Consider the following 25,129-nt stretch of genomic DNA (forward strand, 5'->3'; position numbering starts at 1 on the left):
ATTTAGACCAACCTTTTCTCGTTCTGGTCCTGTGATGGTTCTGCTTCTGGCCCCTCTATTGGCTGAAACTGGTGCACAACTCTAAAGCAAACTACACTGGTCTTTTATACAGTGCGAGATTGACATTAACACCAGAATAACAACTTATTTCCACATCATTAAAACAATTAATAATGAGGGTGATACATAGACATAAAAGCTGATAAGGCAGCTTTTTCTTACAATCTTAGGTGTCACATCTATTTGCACTCTTTGTGGTTTGTACTAGACAAATAACATGTTCGAAGAACTGAAAATAGATAAATTACCCCATTAAACCATTAGTTTTTAAAGGCAAACATATTTTTGTATTATGCAAATTAGACAAATATTGGCTGATGTAAGGAAATGTTCCAAGCTAATGACTCGAGGTGTACATTTTCAGGCATTTTAAGAAAAGTCAACAGATTATATTTCAAAGGTTCCTATGTCCTTGTGGCAATAATAACAGTGGTGATGATGGATATGGCAGGTGAATGTTTTTTTAAAGAATTTTAGAAAAAAATAAATAAAACATTCATATTTCTACCTCATTAATATGTTAAAGAAGATTGCCTTACTAAAAATAATGTCAAGATTTTGACTAAACATACATTTAAATATATTCTGTAAATATTGTTTCATATTCATTCATATACGTAATCTGCATTAAAAATGCAAGCGTGTTCGTGACACAGATTGTTAAAGGTGTTTAATTTATGTGTGTATGCAAGATTTACACAATTAGAAATTAATTTCTTCGTAATTGCTCGGTGCTTTTTTTTTTTTTTTTTTGACTGCTTGTGTCCAAAGCTTTTATTTTGAAAGCAGAACTTCCGCTGGGAGTAGCTCCAAAAAAATCAATGTATTTCTGCATGAACTTATCTATAGTGTCAAGTGTAACGTTAGTGATTTCAAAAAGAGATACATTCTTCGCAGTTGCATGCTGTTCAAATATGCATTTATCAAAATACGCGCCTCGGCAGATAAGAAAATGCCTACGTCAGCGTTAGTTAATAATAAACGCATAGTTAATCGGATATTGCGAACTAAGAAAGTTATTTCATAGATATGATGGATGGAACCTCAGATTTATTTTGGCCGGCGATGCTGTTTACGCTTCTTGCAATTATAATAGCAGCAGTTTTTATGGGAAGAAATAAAGCTCCTGCGCTGTCAAAGTGCTCCCATCAAACTAGCGCTGCTGCTGTGGAGGAGAGAGCTGGTCCAGACCCCGGGGCTTCCTCACAGTATCACGAGAAACATCACAATGAAACCAGTCAACAGGACATCCAGCTGCAATCTAATGCAAAGAGCCTCGAAGCCAAAGATGAAACTATAAAACATGTAAAGGTAACGATTTATTCTGCTTTATGAATGCTTTTGTAATTGTTTATAAGTCAAATGATAATTACAAACCAATGAAAACATAAAGGAAATGTTAAATGTTAATTCTATCTTCCCCTTAGGATTCAAACTCAGATCATGTGGAAAAAGTTTGCAAGTCAGATTCTCCAGTTCACTCCTCCATTGGATGGGAGGAGGATTCCTCAGAGTCTGGGATAAGGAATGCCCTGAGGGATTATGCTCAATCACCTGGTATAATAATATTTTTGTAGTAACTTCCTGTGTGTCAGTCTTAATATTGTTTATTATTACAAATTGTAGAAAATACTTTTTGGGTTACTATTTCATAAGAATTATATTAGACTGGTTTTAAAGTATTTTTGAACCACAGATCTGTGAATAATATAAATGTATTCACAGAAGTTACTTCAAAGAACATTTATTCTACTTTTAACCGAATAATTATTTTAATAACAAGAACTATGTTGTATTGGAAAATGTATTATTTTCCAAGTCTCCATAACATTAGGATCCATGTTTTTTCCCCCTGTGCCACCCACATTATATTTATTATTGTTAAATAGAATTTTAATTATTGATTTTATTATTGTTTAATAATGATTTTAATTTGATATTGTGAAAAAGAGGTGAACTTAATTGAATTAAATGTGCACTTTTGTTTTTTTACTAACATATAAAAAGCCACTTAAGTGTAAGAGACACTTACACTTTCATGACTACGTTTTTTTAACATCTACATTTAAAATGTGCACTTTGTAATTGTCAAATTAAAACTTTTACTTTAAAGTACATTTTAAATAATTGTTTTAATGATTTTTTTGTCACACTTTAAAGAAGTACTGTACACTTATTTTGATGTGGTGACTAACATACTGGAGCACATGGAAAGTACATGATTACAATTTTAACTGTAGTGTTATCTAATATTACATTTAAATTGAATATATTTGAAATGTACTAATTAACACGTGGTTGAAATCACATTCCAGGCCATACAAACTATGTTCCACCATTAACCCCTGTCTGATGCCCCCGCGTGTGTGTAAGAAGTGAGTCAGTGTTAAAAAATGATGATAATAAAAATGTCCAAGAACTATACTAATGCAAATGATGTTCAAGGCAAATTTTGTTGACAAGGGTAATTTAATATGACTTTTGTTAAACACAATAAATTAATCAACAAATTCACAGTTTGAGGAGGTTTTGACAAAATCTGAATGTTGCCGGCTTCTCGAGTATTACTGTTTGGTTATTTGGAGGCTGTATTCCTTAATACGTACAGTTAATTTACTCAGTGGCGGCGAATATATTTGAAATGTACTAATTAACACTTGGTTGAAATCACATTCCAGGCCATACAAACTATGTTCCACCATTAACCCCTGTCTGATGCCCCCGCGTGTGTGTCAGAAGTGAGTCAGTGTTAAAAATGATGATAATAAAAATGTCCAAGAACTATACTAATGCAAATGATGTTCAAGGCAAATTTTGTTGACAAGGGTAATTTAATATGACTTTTGTTAAACACAATAAATTAATCAACAAATTCACAGTTTGAGGAGGTTTTGACAAAATCTGAATGTTGCCGGCTTCTCGAGTATTACTGTTTGGTTATTTGGAGGCTGTATTCCTTAATACGTACAGTTAATTTACTCAGTGGCGGCTGTTGAAACATTTTCTAGTTAGGGCGCCACATCCAACAATTTTAGCATACATCCCAGTATGATTTCTCCCAGTATCACAGAAGGAAAAGTATTAAGACTTGAAACATTAAACATTTAAATAAAGATAATGGTTTTACCAAGATCAAGATTGAGGATGATTCCCACAAAATTATATTTTCTGCAAGCCTTTTTCAAGATAAATGAATTTTTATTTTATTTTTCATAATTCACAATTTATGTATAAAATGCAACAGCAAAAACCGATGAAAAACTAAATGTTACATTTGTTTAGAGCATTTTCTGTGCATACAAATAACTACAAGTCAAGCTGCAATACCAAACAGGACCACACGGAGTTGCCAACAGACCACTAATAGTGATCGATTGCTGTATGTCACTGTATGTCTTTACCTCCGTTACAATCGTCATCCATCTAAACTTTACTGGTGAGATACTGGTTTGCTTTATTCAGCCCATAAAGAGTAGTCCTGACTATAGACTGTAAAAAAGTGCACTTGCAGTCTTGCACACTTACAATGGCCACCGCGTGTGCGTGTCCATTAAGTCAACGAGACCGTAGGGTGTCCTATTCGTCGTTTTAGCTTTCAGAAGGGTGTTCGCGAGTGCCCCCTTTTGCGGCCGCTGTGCGCCCTCGATGCGCACTTCTGCCGAGCCTGCACTGGGGCGAGCTCCGCAGCAGACTTCTACCCGACAGCCAAAGCGGAATTACATCAATAAAGTGTGGACTCAGAGGATAAACGTGAGGGTTTAGGGTGCAATTTGGGACAGGGCCATAGTGAAATCGCCCAAAAAGGGGTGGTACTCCACAGAACACGACTTGATGCTGATTGGACTATATATTCAGAGGCAGAACGTCTCCGGTTACTATCGTAACCTCGGTTCCCTGAAAGCGGGAATGAGACATCGTGGAGGTTTCTCCGCCATGGGAACTCCTTCCCTTCAAACCTTTCCTGAAGTCCTATTGGCTCATGCCAGTCCAATTGACTGGCCAATTGTCGCGAAGTATGCAAATCGCATGCTAATACTAACGAGCTCGAGAGGCAGTAAAAAATGTGGTGCACGCGACAATTATGTCAGAATCTGATACTGAACACCGCTTAGCTGATCGAGTAGCGAACACAGTGATCTCCGCAATGTCTCGTTCCCACTCTCAGGGAACCGAGGTTACGATAGTAACCGGAGATGTTCCCTTTCAAGCTTTCACGAGACATCGCGGAGGTTTCTCCGCTATGGGAATGATATTCAATCCTGCCGTGAGAGGTGAGAGCGGCTACGAGCAGCCTGAACAAGCTACACACTCAGCGAGACAGAACACACACATAATTCCCATGACCAATAGCGACGCTTGTAGGCGGGCTCTCAGCTGATAGGTGGAGATAAGCCAATGAGCATCTAAAACCCAGGTATACTAAATTTGCATATCTGGCCGGTAATAACATAGGCTGCACTGAGAACAGGGCAGAAGCAACAACAATATTAACTGAAGTCCTATTGGCTCATGCCAGTCCAATTGACTGGCCAATTGTCGCGAAGTATGCAAATCGCATGCTAATACTAACGAGCTCGAGAGGCAGTAAAAAATGTGGTGCACGCGACAATTATGTCAGAATCTGATACTGAACACCGCTTAGCTGATCGAGCTCTCAGCTGATAGGTGGAGATAAGCCAATGAGCATCTAAAACCCAGGTATACTAAATTTGCATATCTGGCCGGTAATAACATAGGCTGCACTGAGAACAGGGCAGAAGCAACAACAATATTAAGAGGGGGGCTGATCAGAGATAACTGTATTAAGCAGCATAACACATAACATGATGATGGAACACAAATCAAATTAGACATTTAATAACAGGAGCTGCAACGAATACAGGGCAGACAACAACAACAATAGCATAGAGGGCTGCGCAAAGTAGTAACTGTGTGAGGCAGATAACACACATGAATAGAGGTAGCATAACATGAATCAAGCACTCACCGACAGCACTTGGGAAGCTAAGGACTGAACGTCCAGCTTGTAAACCTGGCAAAGGTATTCTGAGAAGACCAGCTGGCAGCAAGGCATATGTCCTGAATAGACATACCTCTTGACCACGCCCAGGAGGAAGCGATAGCTCTTATTGAGTGGGCCCTAATGTGAAAAGGGCATTCCAAACCATGGCTCGTATAAGCAGCCGTGATAGCGTCCACAATCCAGTGGGAAAGTTTTGACACGGCCCAGCCCTTCGTACGACCACTGTAGCACAAGAAAAGCTGGTCAGACTGCCGAAAGCTGGCCGAACGGTCTATGTAAGTCCTCAAAGCCCTGACGGGGCACACTGAAATCTGAGCATCCGCATCATGCGAGGTCAATGACTCAGATGACAGGGCAGAGAGCTAAACAGTTTGCACTCTGAAGGGACTAGATAGGGATTTAGGCACGTAGCCCGGTCTCGGCCGGAGAATGACTCTGCAGTCACTGGGTCCAAAGTGAATACAATCGCTGTCCACAGAAAACGCATGTAAATCCCCTATGCGCTTAGCCAAAGCGAGGGCAAGAAGAAGTGCAGTTTTGAGAGATAGCTCCTTCATAGCAACAGATGCTAAAGGCTCGAATGGTGGCTGTGAAAGAGCTCTTAACACCACTTCTAGGTCCCAGGGTGGGACTGAAGGCGGACGCAGGGGATGCAATCTCTTCGCCCCCTTAAGAAATCTCACCACCAGCGCATGCCTACCGATCGATTTCCCGCCCAGTGGGGAATGAAATGAGGCAATAGCGGCCACATGGACTTTCAGAGTTGACGGTAGAGATCCACTATCCAGCCTGTACTGTAGAAACCACAGAACAACCGTAAGCCATCCATTTTAAGGCATGCAAGCGTCTCGTGGAGGGCGCCCGCACCTCCGAAAGCATGTCAAGCACACGAGAATGCAGGGCATTCATCTCGTCTGATATCCCCGAAGCAGCCACACATGAAGGCTCCATAACTCTGGGTTCGGGGCCACACCGAGCCGCTCGCTTGAGACAGAAGATGGCGATCGGCCAGGCACCTTCCTGATGGCGATTGGCCAGGGTGGCGCCACCAGCAGCTCTGTCAGGTCCGGGAACCAAGGCTGGTTCGGCCAGTTCGGGGACATGAGTATCACCAAAGCCCCCTCCTCTCTTATCTTGCCTAACACCAGCGGCAATTTCTTGATCGGGAGAAACATGTACAGTCTGGCTGCTACTCCAGCGGGGAGTGAGACAGAGAGAAGAACAGCGGGCAATGCATATTCTCGCTCGTCGTGAACAAATCCACCTCTGTTCTTCCGTAGCGGGTCCAAATCATCCAAACTGACTCGGAGTGCAACCTCCACTTTCCTTGAGGAATCCCTGTCCTCAAAAGCATGTCCGCCCCGCAGTTCAGGAGACCAGGGATCTGCGCTGCTCTGATGGAGAGAAAGTGATGGCCCACCACAGGAGATTTGCTGCCTGCTTGTACAGCGCCCTAGAGCGAACACCTCCTTGGTGATTTATGTACGAGACCACAGACATGTTGTCGGTGCGAATCAGTACATGCTGCTATTCCAGCTGCGGTCGAAAAACCTTTAGAGCTAAGAACACTGCTTCCAGCTCCAATCGGTTTATGTGCCACCGGCACAGCCCTGAGGCCGGCATGCCCTCGCACACTGTTCCCCAGCCGCGAGTCGATGCATCCGTCAAGACCACAACACTCGACATCACCAAGCCTAGGGGAACACCCCGTCTGAAGAGATCTGGGTTGCGCCACGGCCTCAGAGCTTCAATGCAGCCGCGGGAGACCACGATGCTCAAACGGCCAGAAGTCCACGCCGTCCAAGGGACTTGAGATTTCAGCCATAACTGCAGTGTCTAAACCCAGATGGCATACCGCTGCTGCTGCTGCCATGAGTCTCAGCAGCCTCTGAAATTCCTTCAAATGGTGCAGGGAAGACAAAATGGCCGCCGAGCGCTCCCGAGAGAGGCGGGCGCACATCTCCACTGAGTTCAAACACACCCCCAGATATGTTATAGACTGACTTGGGGCGAGAATGCTCTTCTGCATGTAGACACATAGCCCTAGGGACTCCAAGTGACAAAGCAGCGTGTCTGTATGACTGACTAGCATGTCCTGTGAATGAGCTAAAATCATCCAATTGGCTAGATAGTCGAGAATGCACATCCCGCTCGCTTTGAGCGGGGAAAGTGCTGCATCCATGCACTTCGAGAAAGTGCGTGGGGCTAAAACCAGCCCAAACGGAAGAACAGAGTGCTGGTATGCCGTACCCTCGAAAGCAAACCTCAGAAAGCATCTGTGATGCTGAATGTGAAAGTACGTGTCCTTTAAATCCACAGACACAAACCAGTCCCCGGGGCGAATTTGTGCCAGGATCTGTTTCAGTGTTATCATCCTAAACGGACACTTGCAAAGTGGTCTGTTGAAAGGCCTGAGATCTAGGATCGGGCAGAGTCCCCCATCTTTCTTGGGTACTACGAAATAGCGGCTGTAAAACCCACTCTCCAGCTCGCTCGGAGGGACTCGCTCTATCGCTCCTTTTCAAGCAGGCTGCACACCTCTTGTCTCAGAAACGGGGCATTTAGAGACTGCACCACGCCATTGAAACGGTGTGGTTTGCTTCTGAATTGAAGGGTATACCCACGCTCAATCACACTGAGTAGCCAGCACGAGATTCCCGGAACAACTTCCCATGCGCTCAGGAACTGACATAGCGGCTTGGTTGTTGTATGTGCCGGCGAGTGCTACGTGGCAATAATTGGTGCAGGCCTCACTGTCTGTTGCGTAGACCTGGTTAGCGAGGTAGGCGGTGGTCCTACACGGCTTAGACGGGAGGCTGATGTCCGAGCCCAGGGTCTTGGCCGCTGCAGGGCATAGGTACGTGGCGACAGATTCCTTGACGGGGAGAGTGGGCACGTAACTGCAGACCTCCGCCCCGTCCACGTGTGAGAATATGGCCTGCATGTTTGAGTGGACGCGCGCCGATTGGGGCGCAGACCACGTCTTCACGAGCTGTTTGTGGATATCGGTGAAGAAAGGGGCCGACGCCCTCGAATCAGCTTGCCGCGAGAGGATCTAAAATACCAGGAGTCGAGCTTACTCTTGGCAGGCTCCTCCAGAGGGCTTCAGGTAAGCTCGAGCTCCTGGACAGCTTTCGTCGTGACCCTCACGAGCTCCTCCTGGAGGTCTGGGGCCCCCTTGCTGTCAGGGCAGTCACGCTCCGATCCCGCCCAATCCTCTTTCTCTGAGGCCGAGATGGACATTGAGTCCTCATCCTCTTCCTCCTGGCCGAACGACATGAAGTCTGCGATGCTCGGAGGAGGGTGGAAGCAGTCCTCGAGGATGGTGGCGGCGCGGTAAGTCGATGCTTCCACATCCGGGAGGAGGATGGGGCTGGGGGGGCCCACCAGCGGCATGCTGGCAGCAGTGGGCCTCACCCTAAACAAGCCACTATCCATGTTGCGGCGAGTCTGAAGGCAATGCCTGCAGTCGGACTCCTCCAGCGCAGCCTCAGTGTGGGCCAAGTTCTGGCAGTTCCATTGGTCCCACGCAGGTCTTACAGAATAAAGCCATTCTTCAGGTTGTGTTGAAGCTAACAAATAAGTGAAGGAGAAGATTCAGATGTAATTGTTGCGTGCACCGCATTTTATACTGCTTCTCAAGCTCGTTAGTATTTGCATGCGATTTGCATACTTCGCGACAATTGGCCAGTCAATTGGACTAGCGTGAGCCAATAGGACTTCAGGAATGGTTGGAAGGGAAGGAGTTCCCATAGCGGAGAAACCTCTGTGATGTCTCGTGAAAGCTCAAAAAGGGAACAAACTGAATGAATGTGATAGAAAAAAATCCCTCCCTTTTGCACTTTTTGTGGTGCATCGCCCTATCACCCTAGAAGAAACTGCACATGAATTCACTCATGCTTTGTAGGATTAGAAATTTGTGAACATACTGCAGCAGTTTGACACTGTATATCTTCCACTCTGCAATAGATGCTGAGAAGAAACCCTTGAGGTACATGGCTGGCATGCTGAAGACCTGCCAGCTTGAAAAGATGATGACCAAAGAAGAACTGGAGGAAGAGCAGAGGTGATTTCTTCTTAACTAAATGTCTTGTAATTTCAGCAATCCTTGCTAAAGTCCTGTTGGATAGTGAGAACATTTAAGGTAGTGTAGGCGATTTCGGAAAGGCTAGCAATAGCAAGCTAGTTTTGAAAGCATGATTCCCCTGCATAATCACTCTGCAAAGCCACACCTCCTCCAAAACACATGAACAGCACAGGTAGACCTTACGCTAACCAGCGATACGATGAGAGATGGCGTTGGTGGAGGGTTGAATGCAACGCTGTCAGATTACCTCATGTCTCATTCACCGGTATGGAAGGTAGTAATGGGAGAAATTAACCTTTTTGAAGCTTCAAATCAATAGAGGGGTGAACTCTGAAGTCACTTTGTAGGCGGATCGGCTGTTAGCATCACACTGGTTCCCTCGACAAAAAGCCAATAGGATTTTTCCATAGGCTTTTGTATTATTGCAAAAAATAAGCTCTGTGTTCAATCATAGTTCATGAAACATACACGTTTTGTCCATCAAGATAATCTTCACAAAATATATTTTATGAATTTTGAAGCCTAAATAAATGCGCCAGAACTTAAAAGCTAAACTTAGGATATAAAAAAACTACAGCATTACGGTTGCTCGCCTTCAACGTCACCACCACCATGCTCCCGACAACTTATTTTTAACATTGAAAAGAAAAAGGATGAAAACAGTGAAAAGGATTTACTCCTGTGGATGAATTTTAACCCACACTACATGATCCTTTTCATATAAACTGGAATAAATACAAAACTAGAGTCAAACTAAAACTGAAATGAGACCTTATAATAAATCGCATAGTGAATAAATGAAATAATCATAACTAAAGGACATGAAAGCATGTATTTCTGTACATTTCGAAACGAGGTGCATTAAAAGTAAATAAATCCTTGATTAATATTAATATTTTTAATTAAAAACGTATCTCCTCGTAACTATTCAATACAATTCTAGTGCATTTATTCTATTAAATAACAGCAGAGTGAGCAAGTTTTTGGATATGGTAAGATTAAACTTATTTTAGTGAATAAAGTACCACATTTCAGCTATCATTTTGTTAGGTGGGTAACGTTACACAAAATGTTATTTTATCCTTGCTTCTAGAAAATCCTCAGTCTTTCTGCTTTCTAACAGCTTCATGTGGCTGTAAACATTGAATTTTAACGTGGCTTTAAGCACTATGCATCGTTAAAGTTTCACTTTCACCGTGACTAAGCAGGTAAATGTGGTGTTTACATGGAATAATCATATGAGTTTACCTTATGGTGCGAACCCAGAGTCTCAGCATTAGTAGGAAAGTGATAAAACAAGCATCTTCCTTCTGAACACTTGTGTTGCATTTCAGAGCAAAGCAAAAAAAAAACATTGTCAAACAACAATATAAAATGCGGGAAACTATTAATTGGTTATTCTACAATTAATTGTACTATAAATTATACTACAATTGGAAAATACTGTAAATTTATAAACTTTTCGGCGTGATGAAGGGGTTGCTAAACCTAAATGCTGCTAAAAATAACATTATTTTGTATATTTGGTGTAATGAAATGTGTTTATGCGGTTTAAGGTTAAAAAAACACATTATTTTCCACATACTGTACAGTATTGTTTCTCCTCTATGCCCCGCCTTTCTGAAACGCGTCGATTTTTACAAAGCTCATCGTTCTAAAAAAACGAGGTGTGCTGTGATTGGCCAGCTATCCAGTGCGTTGTGATTGGCTGAATACCTCAAGCGTGTGACGGAAATGTTACGCCCCTTACCATACTGTGATGCCCTGTCAGGCTGGAGCGATGATTCAAAAACATGAAAACCCGGGCATTCGTTGCATCCAGTGGGGACATAATTATGGATTATAATGATTTATACTGTCTTTTTATGTGTTGCGTTGCGTTGCATCGCGCCGCGTAAACATAAAACCATGTCTGCATTTGTGATCGGAGAGAACAACAATATAAAATGCGGGAAACTATTAATTGGTTATTCTACAATTAATTGTACTATAAATTATACTACAATTGGAAAATACTGTAAATTTATAAACTTTTCGGCGTGATGAAGGGGTTGCTAAACCTAAATGCTGCTAAAAATAACATTATTTTGTATATTTGGTGTAATGAAATGTGTTAGGCATGACGATGCAGATATCGTTCTCTTTTGGAAGGCCAAACAAAGTAGTTTCGCTCTCACAACAAATCACACAGTGTCTTCACCACATGGCAACGGCAACAACAATACTACAGCGAGAATAAAAGTTCTGCCTTCTTTCTTTGCGTGAACATTTGGGCGACGTTATGCAAATCTTCCGTGATTAGAGTGTTAGAATGAGCCGTTTTAGGTAGGAGTGGCTGACTCTTAACTTTTATAAAGAATATCTCTTTGGATTTGAGACTTTAGTCTTTGAAACTTTACAGATCTTCTTTATGCACTAAGAGCTTGTAACACTCCAAAGAGAAAGGAAAAATTTAAATCGCATTAATGTCTCTGACAGTGCCTGTAGTGCCATTTAGCAACTTGTTAGCAACAGTCTTTTTTAAGAAACGTAACAGTTTTAAAAAATCATGAGTGGGGTGTAACTGGTGTGTTTTATGTTACAGAATAAAACGTGAAAGTATCTTGAGTTTGTGTGAACCACGGACCTTATTTTAGGGGATTTAACCAAACTCCCATTCAAAAAACCCACTGACTCTGGGACGATGGAACCGGAAGTGCTAAAATGCTAACTCGCTTCTGGGTTTTTGCCTACAAAGTGACATCATAGTTCCACCACTCTATTGAACCAATTGCTTCACAAAATGATTCACCGTTTCGAAGCGCTCGAAACACCACACGCTGGTGACACCTGCTGGTCAAATCTGTGTAAATGCAACAAAAACTCATGCCAAAACAAGCATAAAAACATTTTACAAACCCATTGCAAATGTTTTATTGAAAGTATAATACATTAAATGCAATTAAAATAATAAAATACCATTCAATATGAAGTATCTGAATAATATGTTTTAATTGTTTGTTCAATTGTTTTGTTTGTTTTATGGAGAGCTTGTCTATACAGGCCAATAAGAGACTATTAACTACTACTCATGCTTTTAATTACACAAATGTCTCATTAAGAATGCATATAAATTGATAAAACTGATCCGAGATCAGATAGATGCTGGTTCAATGGTTCGCCACCGGGGGACAATCTCAATGAACTCCCAAGATTCACGGGGTCACAGAGATCATCGCCCCCCATTGGCAAACCATTGAAATTTCAAAACGTTTTGAAAGCTATGACGCAACAAACCCTTTGGTAGTTTGTCTGATGAGTGCTCCAAGCCACTGTTTCGAAACAAATGATTCGCAAAGTTTTCGAAGCTTCATGAAGCAGTGCTTTGAAAGCGCACATCACTAATGGAAGGATATTCCGGACTATTTTCAAAAGGAATTGCAAATTGTATTTTCAATAGAGCTTTCCATATGTGGACGCATAAATTGTGACATAATCCAAACGCAATTACAAATCTTGCATTACCATTTGCATTTTTGCTTTCGTGAACGCACAGTGACTGTCACATTTCAAATGAAAAAGCAAAGTCCTTTTGCAACTGTATTTCCCATGTCTTACGATTTATGACCTTGTCATATTTAAATAGCAATATTAATTTCCACGTCTGTTTTTTCACTCTCTGCCGCATGTAACCTGCCAAAACTCAAATGGAATCGCAATTCCATTAGCATTTGAATTTCCGATGCCTTACAAGGAAACCTGTCAATCAGTGTCAGGGGTGGGACTATACTATGGGGCGTGTATAGGAAGTGACGTCACTCACATACGATTGTGCCGAATGCTTTGAACAATGGAGGTATTTGATAAAGGCACCACTAAAGGCAGCTATCCGGTAGATACGCATGAACGATCAGACAACCTGGGTCTACTCTTTGGCACTTTACACAATAAATAATTCTGTAATTTTTACCCCAAATGCAGTGGCTGTCCCCTGCTACCAGCAGGAGTTACAACGGTATGCATAATAGGTCAATATTCACCATTAACCAAATGCTTTTCACCTGCCTCATGATCTCTCGCTGTTTACACTACGATTGATGCATGTAACAGATCTACACTTATTTACCTATTTGCCACCTTACCTTATATTTTACTCACTGTTTACACTCCGATTGATGCATGTGACCAGTGGCGTATCGCACATCTGTGAGGCCCCCTGCAAAGAACGAGATGGGGCCTCTCCAATCAGTAGTGATGTCATGTAACCTATGAAAATATATTGTGCACCTGCTGTAACATACTACTGAGTCTGCCTTCCCATTTACATAACTGATTTAACAGTAATTAATGTGGTGAATTATCATTGCATTGATTCATTTGATGCTATTACTGAATAACATTATATAGGCTATGCAGTGTGGGAATTTGATATTGCTTTTGTTTTTAGTCAGACTGAAATCCCTGCAGGAATAAATATTTAATCTATGAACGTGGAGGAAAAAGTGCCGCTACTCTGATTTGATTGTTATTGTACCAATAGGAGGATCCTTCATCAATAATAATACACAAACATCTGTTATAGGCCCCTGGGGGCGCATTACAGAAAGATCCTAACTTTAAAATCTTATCTTATCTGTTTGGTAACCATGGTAATTTCATTTAGGACAAAAACTATTACAGAAAAGCGTTTCCTAAGTGTGTTATCTTATCTTAACTACAGATAGGAAGGGGGTATTACAGAAACCTCCTAACTTGACAAAAAATCCTAAAAACTGTCTTAACTTTAGGACAACCCCACAGCTGTCCTAACTTCAAAATTATTTGAAAGCTAACGGAAAAAACGCTTACAATTGCACTGTCCAACAATGGTATTAAATATAATTGAAAATGAAGAACGGAGATGTTTAATGGTTGAAAGAATCTTGGAGAACCCTGAAGATGTGTTACATTTTGATGACCAAACACTTATAAGTAATTACAGACTGCCGCGCAACATGATATTACAGTTAGCACAGGAGCTGCAACCAGCATTACAGAGACCAACAAAGCGTCACGAAGCATTACCGGTTATAATGCAAGTGACTAATGCCTTACACCGTGTCTACACTGGACGCGAGCGGCGCGGCGACAAAATACTATAGTCACGCCGAATCTGTTTCCTACGTTGTTGTGATTTGATCTGAACGGAAACAGCGTATCCGTGTGACGCAGCTGACACAGAAAAGCATACGTTGTTTACGTCCAGCGGATATTCTCCAAAATGGCACCAGGGTGATGCGGAGGAGACGAATTGTTGAATAAAGTTGTTATTTTATTTTTCTTTTGCGCACAAAAAGTATTCTCGTAGCTTCGTATAATTTCGGATGAACCCCTGATGTCACATGGATTATTTTACAGATCTCCTTGCTACGTTTCTGGACTTGGGAACATTTCAGTTGCGTTGCGGTCTATGGAGGGTCAGACAGCTCTCAGATTCCATCAAAAATATCTTAATTTGTGTTCCAAAGATGAATGAAGGTCTTACGGGTTTGAAATGACATGAGGGTGAGTAATTAATGACAGATTTTTTTTTATTTTTGGGTGAACTAACCCTTTAAGCCTAATATTATAAATATATTAGGTTACACCAACAAAACTAAATTTAAAGGGGTCATAAACTGAGAAATCAAAATTCCCTTGAACCTTTGACATATAAGAGGTCATTGTACTATAAGTTTCAGAACCCAAAACTTTCTCGTTAGTCTAAAAACCGCTTATATTGAAGCCAATCTGCCAAAACAACAGGTTGTGGAATGTGCCTCTTTATGACACTATGCCTCTGCAGAAGAAGATCAACGCCTGCTTTGACAGCACTGCCTGCTTAGTGCCGCCCACGGGTTCCATTAGACATGGAAAAGGGTAGGGTTATTTCAGGTTTAGGCTTGGAGGAGGATGGATGTTTGAGCACAATCTGTTTTTTGCTTGTTGAGACTCGAGATGTAAGAATATCATTTCACACCCTCCTCGCCGACAAAGAAGGGGCCCAATATTATGAAGTGCAAAATGTGCCAACTCTAAGGCTTACCAGGAGAAGAAGGAGCAGTCTACCCTTCTGTCGCCATCAGATTTTTGAATGGGATTGATAGAGACCGCAGACGACAGACCAGTGTTGTGTAATATTCAGTTCCCATGAAATACTGTGCCAGCAGGTGGAGTTTACATGAATATTTATTAGTTCCCCATATTGTGGGCGTGTCCTTGAGACAACGTGCAAATGAATTGAACTGAAAATAATAGTACAGGCTCCTCAAATAGCAACTTGTTTAATGGATTATTTCGAAAAGGTAACAAAGTTTCAGTGTTAAGCATTAAAGCATTAACTGCAACAGTGTCAAAACAATGCATAGTTTGTGTAATATAAAGTGTCTGTGCTGTAATGCCTAGTTGATTACAGGCACACAGCAGAGAAAACAAGCTAATAACCTGTGCTAACCCTGGCTAATATAGATTTTTACTGAAGCACTGAATCAACAATGAACTGACTTTAACTGACAAACTGAATGTTTTCTATTGTCCTCTTGCATTATCAGCACACGTTTTTCCTGTTTGACACTGTAAAGCTGCTTTGACAATCTGTATTGTATAAAGCGCTATATAAATAAAGGTGACTTGACTTGGCTTGACTCTTTGATGTGTTTAGCGTATTATACATTTCATTTGTGAGACTCAAAAAATATTTTTGTTTGAGTAGTTTAATAGCCTACCAAGTTGTCATTGGTGACTAGTACTGCAGTGTGTTTACAACAATGCTTGAAATAAACCTCTACAAATGTATCTGTGGCCTAATAAAATGTATATAAGCAAGCCTGGTGTGAGTATCCTGTGTTATTTTTTTCATATTATATTGGATATCATGTAGAATTATAATTAAAGTCACACAAGTAAAATGTGCATTAAATGTGAAAATGTGTCACATATTTTCTTTATTATTATTATTTTTTAAAACATCAAAATCTTTCCACATTCACCTATTTGGGACTCACCATTCTCCAAGTACTAATAGACTATAATAGATTAAAGGTATACGTACACCCAAAAATGACAACTCTGTCATTATTTACTCACTCGTTCAAAACCAAAAACACTGACACATTTCTACAGAAGAATGAGTCATAGATAATCCACAAGATGAAGAAGTTCTCACACACAAGGTAACATCAAACAATACCGGACAACATAAGGAACAGAACGGGGAGTACTTATATTAACACAGGTGAACAGAATGAACTAATCAGACACGTTGGCGATCTCCACAAAGACCGCCGTGTGGACCTGAAGAGGAAGCTCGGAGCAGGAGGAATTTGGGACAGTGGGTCATACTAATAAAAGAAAAACTTTCAAAAACGGAAAATAAACGGGGGTAAAAAAACGCAGCTAAACTTTTCGTTTATGAGGTCCAGTATTCTGTAACACCGACTACTTCAAGGATGATGAAGACACGATGAAGATAATAGAAATAAATCCTTTTAATAGATAATCCACAAGATGAAGAAGTTCTCACACACAGGGTAACATCAAACAATACCGGACAACATAAAAAACAGAACTGGGAGTACTTATACTAACACAGGTGAACAGAATGAACTAATCAGACACGAGGGAAAACTAGGTCAAGGGAAACATGAGGAAAGAAAACAAACTAAAAGTCCATAATCGTGACAGACACAGGCTACGCCAACAGACTATCTTACATTTTATTAGGCCACAGATACATTTGTAGAGGTTTGTAGAGGTAGGTATTGGGCTAAGTGTATATTTTTGGACAGTAATTTTGATCCAGGATCAACAAAAGGCATCAGATAGGCGACCAACGGTAGTGCTCCACAAACTATGGATTGTGTAATTTTGTGTGATACCTTTCACCTGAAAGACAAGAGTTTCAAGTATGCAATTTAGATTTAGAAAATATTATAACTACAAACATTTTGAACTCATAGAATTAAAAATGGAATTAAATGTCTTAGGTAGCCTACCTCTTCACAAATATTTTTTAGCATATTGCCGAGGTAGTTGAACCCCATCGGCTCCCTGGTAAACCACAGTCGCCGTGATTTTGCCAAGTAAGACATGTTCCTGGATCAACATATTTTGTTGATCCTGGATCAACATTGCGGTCCAAAAATATAGACCTAACCCAATCCCTATGTTACAGAGCTGACGAGACGTGAGACGTGCGGATCCATCTGCAAGGCTTTATTGTGGAGAAGACAGAGACGTGGTCATGAAGCAGGCAGGGTCAAACAGAGGCAGACAGGTATATGGTGGGCAAGACACAAGAACAGTCCTAGGGCTAGCGTGGGTCGACGATGGGCAGACAGAGTCAGAAGGGGCAAGACTAAGGGAGAAATCCAGGAAACCAGGCGAAGATCAGAAACCGGGAAAACAGCTAGGGCTAGGGCTAGGGCTAAGGCTAAGACTAGGGCTAAGGCTAAGGCTAATGACTAAGGCAAATGACTAGGGCTAAGGCTAAGGCAAAGGCAAATGACTAGGGCTAAGGCAATGACAAGGGCGCCGTAAGGTAGCTATCTCTAGGAGAGTGATAAACGCTGAAACAATACTCGGCAGAGGGAAGAGATCAGAGGGAGTGTTAAATAGTGAGGGAGTGATATGAAACAGCTGGGTGCAATCAGTGTAAACAGGTGTGTGCAATTCGTGCTGAGTGCAATCAGTGCAATGCATGATGGGAAATGTAGTCCGGGGTGATGTGCAACAGTGTGTAGTGCGAGAGTCAATGAATTGGAAAGTTCATGGACCGGATTCGTGACACCCTACCCCTAAACCTACCCCTAACCCTACCCATAATTTATTCCTAAAATCAGAGGGAAATGATAGGTGAATAACAAGGGTGTAGAAGCATCTAACCCTGATTGTAAGCCTAAAACTGAAATTTCTTGAAAACTGGAATGTTGTTCCAGGATCAACAAGGATGTTGGTCCAGGAACATGTTGTTGTGAAATCACATTCACCGTGAAAGACACTTAAGTGTTCTCGAGTTTGCATAAAGGGATGTGCCTACGATGCAGATAAAAGACTCTGGCATTAGATGGACACTTTGATAGGCATTTTTTTAAACTGTCCACAGGACAAAGTGGGTCACCAGGACACGCAAACATAAATCCTCGTACATTTTCTCTATCCGATGCACTGGGATCCTTGTGATTTTTTTTGTTTCTGGGTTATGCGCCAGGGTCAGGTACTCCAGACCATTCTCATCTTGCCGGAGAACAAAACACTCTTTTGATAAGTTTCGGTTTCCTTCTCTCCCCCTCCGTGCAAAATACAACTGTATCTCAAACCAAACTTTTCGTACAAGACCGTTGGGTGTTAAAGAGGAGAGTGCGGGGGTGTTAAAGGGGAGAGTGCGGGTACATTTCTAATTTTGATGAATGCTGGTGTTTTTTTACATTTCTCCTGTAGCACTTTATAATTGATTTAAAGATGGCATTGCTTGATTTGAATTCTTTAGCATTTATGATGTTGTGTTTTGTGATGCGATGGTTAATACCTGCTCTTAGACACATCAGAATTGTGACGCTGTATTCGCGTCTGGTGTAGACTAGTTTGAACAGAGGCATAAAACTCTCGCAAGGTCTCATTAAGAAGAGAAGCAGAGAAGGTCTCAACATCAGCACTTTTTTGTCTCTGATACAAAAAGTCTTTGAATGTGTTAATTGCAAACTTTTTTGTGTTAACCTCATCCTTGTCGTCTTCTATCTGCTGGTGTTAATTCCTTGCGCTGTTTTTTGTTACATTTCTCACTTACCGTTATGTTCTCCATCTCCAGTTCGTCTAGTTCATCTTGTGCCTCTGCCCATTTATCAAAATTGCCATGTTCACCAAATAAGTTAAATGACACGCGGAAATAATCCATTAAGCTAAGTAAATCGGAAGTGTTTATATGCTGTCTCTGTATAACTGTAACTGTATGTTACTATGGTTACCAATGTTTATAGGTAGCACATTAATTTAGAACAGTGATTAAACTGACTTGGAAGTACCTGTGCATTAAACGGTTTTAATGCATACCTGCCAGCCAATCAGAATTGATTATTCGGACAGCGTTTTTAACGTAAATCACAGCAGTGCACATCTATGAAGGGTGTAGGCTGTCAAACATATACAACTGTTAGCCAATCATAGCAGTGGGTGTTGCTTTCGAGTCTACAATCCGCCGCGCATATTCAAACAGAGCGTTCCGATGAGGGGGTCAAAACAGGACAGAAAATAGCCCATTACAGTGGTTCCCAAACCTGTCCTGGAGGACCCCCTGCCCTGCACATTTTGTATGTCTCCCTAATCAGACACCCAATTTAGTTCTTGCAGTCTCTACTAACGAGCTGATGAGTGGGATCAGGTGTGTTAGATAAGGGAGACATACAAAAGGGGCAGGGCAGGGGGCCTCCAGGACAGGTTTCGGAACCACTATTACTTTTAAAATGTTTTTTTTATGTCAAATGTTTGATAAAATTATAAGTGGGTCTCAGAGAACAGTACAAAATAATAAAAAAGGCAGTCCATGACCCCTTTAAGGGTAAAAACAGGTAGAAATAGCGCTTTCACATAATTGCATGTTACCACTTCTTTTTTTTTTACAGTGGGAGATAAATGCTTAACGCAAAACTTTGTGTGTTGCGTTCGTGTTCTGGGCACTTCAGCAGCGTTTGAACATTTAATATCACTGTCTTAATGTATAAGCCATGTTAAGCATAAAAATATCTACTTCGATTATGGTGCGGTTGTCTTAAAAGTATAGAGTTTATGACAAGTGAAATGTGAGAGAAAATAGATTTTCCTAGTTGATGTTTTAGAAAATTATTAAGCCACGTTAAGAGTTTTTCCACACACTTTTCCACTCCACTGCACTACCTTTGCTCTCACGTCTAGTGTCTTTTCTTTTTGCGACGCTCAAGTCAAAATAATTAAAAAATGTTTTCCAAATCCCACTGCCGTGTCTTTCATATTTCAAAGCAAAAACGTGTTCTGTGTGATTTGCGAATGCCTTTTAGTATATCCTGCGATGGGGCCCCCCCGCACCACGGTGGCTGCAGGGGTGTCCCGTACGTCAATGCACATGACCATACAGAAAATGCTACTACTCCTATCTGTCTGCCCCAGATGACATTTCTCCAGTCAGATCTAGGCGCAGCTGTCACAGAACATGCCACAGCCAAGGTGTGTAACTTAATATACAGTGGCTGTAAGCAGTGAGAGATCTTGAGGCAACGCGTGCTCCATTACAGATTAAAAGAGAGGAATTCAATATAATACAATAAGTGTACAATTGCACTGTCTGTTTGCTCACGTGCATCAATTGGAGGGCAAACAGTGAGAGATGTTGAGGAAGGTGAAAAGTTTGGTTAATGGTGAATTTTGACCTATTATGAGTGACTTCCCAATACATGCACGCCCCATAGAATAGTCGCACCCCTGACACTGATTGACAGGTTTCTGTGCAAGGCATCGAAAATTCAAATGCTGAAGGAATTGCGATTCCAAGTGAGTTTTGGCAGGTTACTTGCGCAACACAGAGAGAGTGAAAAAGCAGACGTGGTAATTAATGTTGCTATTTAAATATGTCATACTCATAAGACATGGGAAATACAGTTGCAAAAGGACTTTGCTTTTCCATTTGAAATTCGACAGTCACTGTGCATTTGCAAAAGCAAAAACGCAAATGGTAATGCAAGATTGGCAATTGCGTTTGGATTATGTCACAATTTATGTGCCCACATATGGAAAATGCAATTGAAAATACAATTTGCAATTCCTTTTGAAAATAGTCCGCAATATCCTTCCATACACCGATGAGAAATCATTACAGAATAAAGTGCACAATATTATAATGTAGTAAATCAGCTCAAAAGGGAAATATTTATTACTAATTATAACTGGTTATGATTAATAATAAATATGTAGATTAGATCTTAGAATTAACTGTAGCAGAATCAATATTACAATTATTTGATCTGTCCGTCCACCAAGCAGACAATATAATCATTTATCAATTCAAGGAAAGATTATTTTCCTGGCCAAGAAAGAATAACTTTCCTGCATACAGTACTAGCATTAACTTAGCATGTAGCAAGGGATCAAACATTCAGTGACTTCGAATTGTGAGCAGCACACAGAGACAATCAATTGTGAATATACTCAAGTGAACCGTACCGTTACCAAAACGTGACGTGTAAACTCACGGATTGGCTGGAGAGATTCGTCACTACCTGCATCACTGAATTTGCGACACAAACACAACAGAACCGCTAGATTTAAATCAGCACAGCCAGCGAAGAATCGAATGCAACTGTTTTGAACAAGCACACCTTTTTTTTAACAACCAAAAAGTTTTGTTGTCTGTTGCGGAAGAACAGACGTTCCTCTCGTTGATAGCTGAGGAGCGGATCCAGCGAGAGCTTGATGGGGTGACGCGGAATGAAAACGTTTTTTTAGGAGTCGTGGTAGTAGAGGCGGCGCAACCATTATAACGACATGTGAATAATCCCACCCACTCTAAAGCGGTACTGAACTGCAGTGGAAACGCAAACCGTGGTGAGCCGAACCGTGCCGTGCCGTACTGAGCCGTACCGAGCCGAGTCCATATAGGAATGGGGCCCTATACATTTGCACACATTTTCCTGTTTTCAGCGTAAGCCTGTGTGCAAAGGCTGTCTAATTCTAAACTTTAAAATACATTTATTTTTAGTTGTTTTAACTACAAATTTAAATAAATCTGAAAAAAATAATGAAAAGGCAATTATACATTTACACACATAAAATACATATATCAAGCAAAGGCTGTCTAATTCTAAACTTTAAAATACATTTATTTTTTAGTTGTTTTAACTACAAATTTAAATAAATCTGAAAAAATAATGAAAAGGCAATTATACATTTACACACCTAAAATACATATATCAAGAGCATGCTCACAGATGAGAACAAAACAGCACTTTTCACTATAAATTTTACGGGTAGCTTGAATTTAAACATTGTCATGAATTTGTTGTATTCCTATTTGTAAACTAGCCAACAAATTCATTGTTGTAGGCTAACCCGATCTCATGAAAGTGCGTATAGCACGATTTTCTGCTTCTATTTGGCGTAATATTTCTATACAGAAATTGACTTTGGCATGCAAAAGACTGATAAATTCATAATTAACGGCATGGGTTCAGTCGATAGAAATACGGGACACACAGGCCTATAATAACTGCTGAAATATTTGCAGGGCAAATCTCAGATCAGTCTGAGCGCTCATGGTACTCACAGTGCGTACAGCCGTACACCTGCAGAAGCCACAGACTCGAACGGTTGTCGTGATAATAAACACCGTAAACAGCAAACATTCGCATGTCCGCGCTTAATGCGCATATCCTATATGAAAAGCATTTTAGGGGGCCCTTGGCTTTTGGGGGCACAAGGCGGTCGCCTACCTTTGCCTAATGGGTAAGTCCGCCCCATGCAGAGGTATGCAAATACATACATTGACAGGCAGGTAGGACAGCCTATCGTAATCTTTGGACCAAAGATTTTGATTGGACGTACATTTTGTGGTCCTAAACCTTCCACAGGTGATATAAATAAAAAAAAATTAATTTAGACCACTTAACTTAGTGATCGGGATGTGAAGGGACTTTCAACCAGCATAACAAATTTTTTTTTTAAACCAAATCACCTACCCTGCCTTTAAAAGTAATGAATTATAATATTGCGTTAGACCTACTCCTTAAAAAAATAACTAATTGCGCTACTTTTTATGGAAAGTAATGCATTACATTACTTTTGCGTTACTTTTTGTCATCTGGACTGGGCTTGCTTGCTTGTTTTTAATATAAAAAGTTATATTTTTGGCAAATGTAAAAGCCCTTTCATTCCCTCAGGTTGAAGGAAATGTAAATTCAAAAATGTTGAAACATTCCTTTCAGTTGTGCTGCCATTCAGGATTGCATGGAAAAAAAATAGTATGCTTTCTAGGATTCTATAACTCTTTTCTTCTCAATCACAAAGAAACACAAATGTTATGTTTATCTAAAGTCATTTTTGCTTAATAGTATTCTCGAATTGGATCATCGAAGGTGTGCAGTAAAGCCATTGGTTAATAAAATGGGATTAAATACAAAAATTATTTTTGTGTTAACATATTTAATTGTTGCAGGTATGCACTTCACTGATTTTATTCATTTCGACGAATACTGAATCTGTTTTTGTGCACATGAGATGAGTAAATGTATGTTGACATTTAATCACAATGCCGCTGCACTTAGTTACTCCCGGTTTCTCTCAACATGGGGACAGGAGAGCTGTCAGTCAATAAATGGTAAAACAAAGTAACTGGCTTTACATATTAAAAAAATTAACTCCGATATTTTCTTCTAAATTAAAAAGTAATGGGTTACATTACTAGTTACTTTATAAAAGTAATCTGAATACATAACCCATGTTACTTGTAATGCGTTACCCGCAACACTGATTATAAATGTCTTTACTGTCACGTTTGATCAGTTTAATGCACCATGTGTAAAGTGTAAGGTTCACCTTGAGTAATTCATCAAGTCTTACCCTTGTTTACTTTGTATTTTGCTTTTCTAGTTTGTTCTCAGAGACTCACAGGATGTGTTTTCATATCTTGATGATTTATGACCCATACAAACAATCAGTTTGTATTCACTCCCTCCACCCATAACAAACATTTTGAAATAAATTTTCTTAAATAGTCTGCAAACAGTTCTGTCAAGCATGTTCACTTTAATATTCTTCTTCCATAGTATAAAATGTGCTCCTGCTTGCATTAACATTTGGCATTTGTTGATTATTCAACTAAGTAAACAAAATGCATTTTCTGTTTGAACAGCATACGCTTTAACACACCTCAGTGTGTTAACAGTTACAGTTTACAGTTTATCTTTATGTTAGATAAACTCATCATTACAGACTGAAGGTTTCAGGCTATTCGAGTTTTCTGTTTGCCTATTGTTCCTTTAATCCCGGATAAGAACGTCATACCTGTACGAATGTGAATTCACATCATTTATTATTTGGATAGGATATAAAATAATTTTATTATTCTATCTCAGCTAAATTAAACTGCTCATGTTTTATTCTTCATTTGTACATCACTTTGCATTAATATATATAAATAGGCTACTAATAAATTAAAATCTCTGCAACGTCAGTTCAAGTGTCTAACATCATTATACAGTTGCAGTTTACATAGACCTTGCAAAATGAATCTGCAAAATGTTAATAATAATATCAAAATAAGAGGATCATAAAAATTGCATGTTCCACAAGACAAAATAATAGCTGAATTTTTTAAAAATGACCCCATTCAAAAATGTACACACAGTACACTTAATTCTTAATACTGTGTATTGCTACCTGGTTGATCAATGACTGTTTTCTGATGTTATGCGATAGTTGTTCATAAGTCCTATGTGAAACTGCACACTGTTGTTCAGAAAAATCCTCCAGGTCCTGCACTTTCTTTGGTTTTCCAGAATCGTAAGCATATTCGGGCATATTTGAACCCTTTCCAGCAGTGACTGACTGTCTTTTTACTCTAAGCTTACTGCCACAACCGTAGATATTAATTTACAAACTGAACATCTGAGATTTGTGTTTAATAAAGTGTACATGTTTTGTTTCAGGGTTCAGCGAGAGCAGTTAGCTGCCATCTTCCAGCTGCTCAAAGACAAACAAGACACATTTGGTGAGGTGACAGAGAGCGATTTACAAGAACAGCTTAAACTCTACTCTGTTTAACAGATCAGCAGATAAGACTGTACTGGCAAACACTGTCTAGATTCAAATGATAGATTCAAATACCATTTTAAAGGAGTTTTCAAGTTGAAATCAGTGACCTCAGTGAACCTATTCCCTGAAATATCTGATTGTGTGAAAAAAGGGTTTGTTTATGACTTATATGTATATTATATGCATTTATT

The 25,129-nt window shown here is 40.2% G+C and overlaps 1 protein-coding gene across 1 annotated transcript; it reads left to right on the plus strand.

Moving 5' to 3' along the window:
- Positions 1-860: 860 nt before the first annotated feature.
- On the plus strand, positions 861-25,129 carry LOC107554071 (matrix-remodeling-associated protein 7-like). The gene is made up of 4 exons (XM_016236458.1): positions 861-1,371; positions 1,488-1,617; positions 9,053-9,149; positions 24,833-25,129. Exons 1-4 carry the CDS (start codon positions 1,090-1,092, stop codon positions 24,945-24,947), a joined length of 624 nt encoding a protein of 207 aa, XP_016091944.1. The 5' UTR covers positions 861-1,089; the 3' UTR covers positions 24,948-25,129.

The sequence above is a fragment of the Sinocyclocheilus grahami genome, unplaced genomic scaffold (genome assembly GCF_001515645.1).
Source record: "Sinocyclocheilus grahami isolate Dianchi unplaced genomic scaffold, SAMN03320097.WGS_v1.1 scaffold490.1, whole genome shotgun sequence".
NCBI classification, from domain to species: domain Eukaryota; kingdom Metazoa; phylum Chordata; class Actinopteri; order Cypriniformes; family Cyprinidae; genus Sinocyclocheilus; species Sinocyclocheilus grahami.